The sequence below is a fragment of the Oryza glaberrima genome, chromosome 4 (assembly GCF_000147395.1).
Source record: "Oryza glaberrima chromosome 4, OglaRS2, whole genome shotgun sequence".
Classification (NCBI taxonomy): Eukaryota; Viridiplantae; Streptophyta; class Magnoliopsida; order Poales; family Poaceae; genus Oryza; species Oryza glaberrima.
This window is the reverse complement of record NC_068329.1, coordinates 28,341,311-28,348,572: the sequence shown is the minus strand read 5'-3', so window position 1 is coordinate 28,348,572 and position 7,262 is coordinate 28,341,311. Positions and strand designations below refer to the sequence as shown.

General features: G+C 39.8%; 1 protein-coding gene across 7 annotated transcripts; it reads left to right on the top strand.

Annotated features, from left to right (window-relative positions):
- LOC127772177 (ABC transporter I family member 1) lies at positions 1-6,997 on the top strand. 7 transcript variants are annotated; one of them, XR_008017305.1, is made up of 5 exons: positions 1-811; positions 1,023-2,245; positions 2,743-3,730; positions 6,290-6,420; positions 6,501-6,995. XR_008017305.1 is itself a non-coding variant. In XM_052298171.1 (2 exons), exon 1 carries the CDS (start codon positions 116-118, stop codon positions 788-790), a length of 675 nt encoding a protein of 224 aa, XP_052154131.1. In that variant the 5' UTR covers positions 1-115; the 3' UTR covers positions 791-811; positions 1,023-4,618. The 7 variants fall into 7 exon arrangements, 1 of the variants encoding a protein (XP_052154131.1); XR_008017307.1 differs by having other exon boundaries at positions 1,023-3,034; positions 3,666-3,730; XR_008017308.1 differs by having other exon boundaries at positions 1,023-2,854; positions 3,666-3,730; positions 6,501-6,994.
- The last annotated feature ends 265 nt before the right edge of the window (positions 6,998-7,262 follow it).

Sequence of the window (7,262 nt, the reverse complement as noted above, 5' to 3'; positions counted from 1 at the left end):
CACTTCGTCGTCTCCGCGCGCCGCCGCCGCCGCCGCCGTCGCGCGGCGCACCAAGCCACCAATCCTCCCGCCCTCCACCACCGCGGCGCCGAGCCCGCGCGCGCGCGGGGCTGAAATGGCGCCGCTGAAGCCCCCGCCGCCGCGGCTCCTCCTCAACGGCGTCTCCTGCATGCGGAACGCGCAGACGGTGCTCCGCGACATCAACGTCAGCGTCCACGACGGGACGGCGCTGGTGCTCACCGGCGCCAACGGCTCCGGCAAGAGCACCTTCCTGCGGATGCTCGCCGGCTTCTCGCGCCCCTCGGCGGGGGAGGTCCTCTGGAACGGCCACGACATCACCTCCCCGGGCGTGTTCCAGCAGTACAAGCTTCAGCTCAACTGGATGTCGCTCAAGGACGCCGTCAAGGAGAAGCTCACCGTGCTCGAGAACGTGCAGTGGTTCGAGCTCCTCGAGGGGAAGCACGGCAAGTCGGCCCCGGCCATCGAGCTCATGGGGCTCGGCAGGCTCATGAACGAGAAGGCGAGGATGCTCTCCATGGGCCAGAGGAAGAGGCTCCAGCTCGCCAGGCTGCTCGCCATCGATCGCCCGATCTGGCTCCTGGACGAGCCGTCCGTCGCGCTGGATGCCGAGGGTGTCAAGCTGCTGGAGTACATCATAGCGGAGCACCGCAAGAAGGGTGGGATCGTGTTCGTCGCCACGCATTTGCCCATCGAGATTGAGGATGCCATGTCGCTCCGGCTCCCGCAACGGTTCCCTCGGAGGAAAACTTTGGTTGATCTTGTGCGTTGATGTGGGGTCAAGAATTCAGCTGTATGATTCTAATTCATCTCCATTCATATGAAATCCGTTGGAACAACTTCTTGATGGTTCAGTTTTGTGACACTTTCTTTCGGAAATTAACAATGCACTCACCATTTGAATATGTATGCCGGTTCCTTTTTGCTAACATAACATACCTTGAATTTGGTGCATTCACATGTATATGCTGGTGGTGGGTTATTCTGTTCCCTAATCAATGTAGAAATTGAAGAGTATTTGATCATGAGTTGTGTATTCACTCGAGAAGTTTCAAGTGGGGGGAGATCAGGTGGAGGAAATGCTGACCAATTTTGTCTGAAGGAAATATTGACTGAATCAGGTAACCTATTGCTGGTTTAAGAGTAATTTCGCTGTACACATTCAAATTGAAACATTCCTGAATCTCATGTATTGACTAATGTAGATTATGTACATATAGTTATGTTTGTCTGAAATTTGTGTACAATGGTACATCTTACATATATTTTTGTTTACAAGCACAATAGTTTCAAATGGCTTACTGTTAGTTCATTTTTAGGGTCTGTGCTGGCTAGTGCAATATACAACTCAACCATGTCTGATCTACATTAACTAATTATTCTGCCTGGTATACATTTTCCGGCTGGTGTTTCTCCTTCCTATTTGAATTTTTGGACAAAAGGCATGATGGCCCTGCTTTTACTGAAAACATAACAGCTGTCTTTCCTATTTGAATTTACTTATTTGTGTGCAATTCTCATGAATTTAAGTTAGGATGCCCCTGTAGAATTGAGCAAGTATGTTGGTTTATCTAGAAATTTGCCATCTAATGGAAGTCTCAAATGTTTGGTATGAATATGAAAAGATCCTATCGTGGTCTTCTGAATCTCTAACTTATGGCTTGTTACGAATATGGCATCACATTTTGCACGCATGGGTGTAATGATGTGCAATAGTGTTGTGTTGTTTTATACTCTCATTCACTCATTCCTGCTGTAAAAGATTCTAACCTGTTGTGTTCATAAATATAGGCCTCAGATGTTCTTGGGGAAGTAGCTTGCTTTGTTGATTTTATGAACACTTCTGACCTCTGTATGCCATATGCTGAAATTAAATTTTCTGTGCTCTGTACTGTTTTAAAACTATTTCAGGTGGCAATCTTTTGCGTTATGTGTAGCACATTCCATTCTTCTACATTTTTCTGGCAACAGTATCGAAGTTTTCTTTTGTCCTTGTATAATTCATTAATTCTATTATGCTTGTATACTTCTAACTTATAAACCTAAACTGATGTTCACATTGATTTCAGATGCAAAGTATGATCAAGCACTATTTTGAACTTGAAGAGTAGACTGGATCTTTCACACTGATTTTCTCTTCGCTGTAATGTGAAATAGAAGATCATTGCACTAACCAGTCACATTCGCCTTAAGTTGAATATGGAAAGTAATGTGCAGTAGCAATCTCGTATGTCCATCTATGACTACTCAAATTCTAGTCCCTACTCTGAACTTTCATGTATTAGTATTTACCTGCTAGCTTCAAATTTCTGCAAGCTACTAGCTTTATTATCATCAGTAATCTATCATTCTGGGCAAACCATCATATTTTTTTCTTAGATGTACAAATAATTTCTGCATTATTTTGTATACGGAAATATGTAAGATCAGTATAACCATTGTAAGTGTTTCCATTCTCCAACCATGTTGTTCCCTCTAGACTAATAAAAGGTAGATTTTCAAGAGAGATATGCATATCTCCCTCTCTTGCAATGTTATCTCTTTGTACAGGGAAAAACATATATTATTTGGGAGCAATAGCTAAAATGAAGTTAAAATTTTATTTCCACCTGATACTCTTTGAGTAACATCATCTTGCTGATAGCAAGTCGAATGGTCTGGCATAGTTTACATTCAGTATACTAGGCTGGTCTGTGACTCTGTGTTAACTCTGGTACTACACAGGTGCAGGCTGTAACAAGGGAGCACTGAATGCTCCACTAATAAGTCCCCAGGGACCATTGGAGGTGCTATCTGACCCCATGCTGGAAGTAGCTGGCCCACTATTCAAGACAAGGTATAAAGCCACTTCCCAGTCCAGCACCAAGCCACCAATACTACATAAATGCGCACTGTTCTTTTGCTGTATTTTGTTTGGTTGTTACCTTCTCTTCAGGCCCAATCTAGAGGATGCTAGCGTGGAATATGTGCGCAATGGATCACGGTCGAAAATTATCTTTATATTGCAAACGATCAGGTCTAGCCCAGATCTGAGATAACTTGTTATTTTTTCTAAATGAAAATTACTGATCCGTGGTGGAATTCAATTAGGATCTTGGCCATCTGGTTCAATACAGTTGTGTTGAAATGCTCATGTTGTCATCTGACATAAGATTGTGATTGCCCTCTATCGCGTTGGTGAACTTTGTTTTCTCTTCACTTTATAAATCCCATGTTTTTCAATTGCGGAAAGAAGCCTCCGGTTTGCATTCTACAAGAACCAAGAAGGGTGGTAACTTGTTGAGGTCAAACAGAATATTTAGGATGGTTTGACACATTACGTAGCATTAATTGTCAAAATGCTATTCTATTAACTAAAGGGCTATTGGATGTGGAAAGACTGAGAGTATAGATAAATTGCCTGAAATAGGTAGAATAACTTTATGAAAAAAGTATTGGATGTGGAGACTTGAGAGACTGGTATATCCGTCCACTCATTTTCAAAGATGATCTTTTGGTTTATCAGTCCTCTTATTTTCAAAGATAATTGTTCCATTAGTTATCTCTTCATATCTTAGGAGATATATTTGGTTTGTTCCTGCAATTACTACTGTTTTCCAGCACATAAACCTTAGTTATGTTTAAATGTTTAATAATTGTGATGGAAGGAGAAAGACAACTAATTGCATTGAGAAGGAGGCCTGAAGATCCAAATATAGACAAGCTCTAACAGGTTTGCAGCTTACTCCCAAGTTCAGCTTACTACTTGTAGCTTCACATGTGTGTATAAACTACTTGCATTAAATTGTCATCATGGAAGACTACCACTATTAAACTGGAAAGGTATGATATGCCATTCAGATAAAGCTCCCAATTAATTAGCAGCTTATTCTTTTCCGAGAGCTGAAACAGTATTTGGAGTTATGGATGGGCTGGTTTTTATTAAACACTGGAGTAGAAGGAATATGACAATGATACCTAGAGTATATTTATGACATTAAAACTAATGTTTGCTAGAATTCAAGCATCATGCTGATTTAGCTTTAAAGGATGGCCTAAAAGGGGAACTTCTTCTCTGTTTGCCTGGTTGTGCTTAAGAGAATATGCATGGGCCAAGTGCCCAACCCTTATAAATATTGCCAGGTGAAATTGTTCACCATGCCTGCCTCTTGTTTGCACTCTTTCCTTAAAGACTGTTGTAGTTGGCCACATCAAACATTTAATCACAGATTCAAATCCTATATCATTCCTTGAAGGAACAAATATAACGCGCGCACACACACAAGGCCTTATTAATACCCATACTAATGTGAAAAGGTGCAGTGAAGTGCTTGATTTCCCCAAAAGTCTAGGACTGAGACATGGGGCATAAGCCATAATGTAACGCTGCCAGTACGTCCTCTCTCTAGGGCATACTATAATAACTGCTTGCACTCAGATGTCAATACCACTCTGCTTTAAGGCCTGATGTTTACATAATTAGTACATCATAAAACTTTGGAATCGGCACTTATACTTCAACAAGCACAATAATACAAGGCCGAGTCCCACATGTCAATGTCAATGGGCATTATTAGTATAATTTGTATGACTTGGAAACAGTGCTTGCATTCATTCATCAGGTTGCTTAAATGACAAGCACTTTTAATCAAAGTTCATTTTAAAAACATATGGTGCTAAGCTTACATGATGTTAGTTTTTTTTTTTTGGGTCCTTTTTTCCATGTTTGCTACAATCCTTTTGTGTACAGTTTCATTTTGGCACAAGCAAGCTAGAGGATTCTGTCTATATACAAAGTAAGAGAAACTTGTAAGTAAATATTAAGATTAATACGGTTCCTATTTGTGGGGTCCACAACGGCCATGTTAGGCAGGGAAGGTAGCCACATCTGCTGTAGTCCATCATAACGAAAGAAAGATGTTCACCAATGATATGGAGATACTTGTCATGTGTTATATCCACGGATTCTCCGATGGAAAGGAAGATGCTATGAAGAAAACAAACGCTAGTTTCACTTTCTCGATTAATAATTGTGCTACATCATAGACTACTTCAATTCTTGAAAGAAAGAAACTTATCCAGTGGAGCAAGTTGGTTGCTCCTGAAGATTGGATATCACCATCATTATGGTGTAATTCTGCGGTTGGTTAGAGATTTCTCTTTCTAAAAGTTTGTCATGCCTAGTGTATCACAGACTTAAGCAAATGCTCATCTGGAATTTTCCCTTGATGCTTGGAAAAATAATGGGACCAACTACTTTAAGTTTGCCTGTAATAAACCGGAAAAATAGAGAAAACAAAGTAACATTAGTACATGCCAGCCAATTTAAGGAGATGAAATTGTTTAATTTAGGTTGTTTTAAATTAACATTTCTAAGTTTTAGACAATTGAAGGAGGCAAGATTGTGTATAAATAGGTTGCTTTATATAGTAGACAGTTCTGGACCCTAGGAGTACATAGATTGTGTTCTTTGGTATTCATAGGTAGGTTTGAGAGAATTGAATTCATAGAACACGTTTTCAGCCCTCAATGTGGATATCCATCGAAACCTTGAGAGTGGTCTGTCTAAATTATTCAAATTATTTGAAGTACACTACCGCTAATTATTTCTCTTTTTTCTCTTCGAAAATGTCCTTATCAATCATACATGTACCAGAGCAAAATTTTAACTCGGGAAAAGGAAATTGCTTAACAGAGATAATTATGATATTGAAGTGTGGTTGACAAATATATGAAAAATTGAAAAGAAGAAAGTGATGCATATAGGTATTTTAACCATTAAAACTTTCCTTAAAAGGGGGCACTCACTTTCTTTATCATAAACAGTTGCTTATTTTCCTTGCACTGTACCATGTACGTGAATACGTTCTTTCTCATGTGCATGAGTTACTCTGATTGTTTTTTTTATATATATCAAAGAGTACGCTGATTGTTACATTTGTCAAAAGAAACACTCTGCTTTTTTTTCCTTTGTGTACCTTTTTTATATATTACATGTATGCATGCTGAGTCTGCTGTATGGGCTACAGGTAGCTCAGCTGGTCATGCAAACTACTAGCTGAGTCGATTGTATATCTAGCCAATCCTCTGGATTATTACTGAATACTGATTAATGGGTACTGACGTCAATTAGCTAGTATTTACATTCCTTGCTCGGGTTCTTCCAGGCTCCAGCAGCTCACCCATCAGTTTGCACTTCCGATTTTCTCTGCAGAATGCAATTTTCTGATGCATAGATGCATAGTCAATGATGTTGCTCATGTCCGTTATATTGGCTTGTGTTTTTCGACAGGGATGTTGGAAAGAGTTCTGCATAAATCGAAGGAAAGGAGTGGCCCTTACTGAGCAGGAATAAAGGAAAGGGTACAGTGAAAAACTTATAGCAAAACACCGGCAATCACTTCTCAGCGCATACCTAAACAGGTATGCAAGTCAATTGGTTACCTTTTTTAGATGCCTTGGTAATAGTATTTCTTTGCTTACTATATTTTCTTGGATTTCAGCATCAGTTTCTCCTTAAAGTTGTGGTACTGTTGACAGAAAACACGAGGCCTGGGAGATCTGCTTAACTCCAGTGCAGGTCCAAAGCTCGCCTTCGAATGTATGAGCGTGCCAGTTGATTTGATCCTGTAATCAACAAGAAATAGAAGCAAAGAAACCGCATTTAAATCTATAAATGATAGCCGATTGGCTAGGTGCCGATGACATATCATTTATCTTTGAGCCGATGTCATATATACATTGATCGGCAATCATTAATAAATAAGAAGGGACTAAATCTACTCGATCGGCTGCAGATATTGACAATATATAATCTTTGTATCGATATATACTTAAATCAAGTGATTGGAATAGATCGGTCGCCATGCCGAGACAATATAAATCACTTAAATCGAAATATATATTAATAATGAGACTATATACATTCATAGCATAGCCGATCAAATAGATCTAGCCTGTATTGGCTAATACTCCGATACCACTCTATATTAAGATATTAAAGCAAGTAGAATATACTAGACAAAAGTCTAATATACTTAAATGCAGCAAGATCTTAACGTAAAGGGCAGATTTAACATGTCAATCAAGCATATAGGATAAAAAGTAGTTAAATCAGGTAAGATCGGCTGAAACTTCGACACTACCCTAATCGGCAACCAGAGTACATGCTAGAGATTGATATTCTAAGCACGACTTAAGAGATCAAACTCGGTTGATGCAGCATTAAGTATGAAAAGAAGAACAATATCTAGACAATCAAGCCG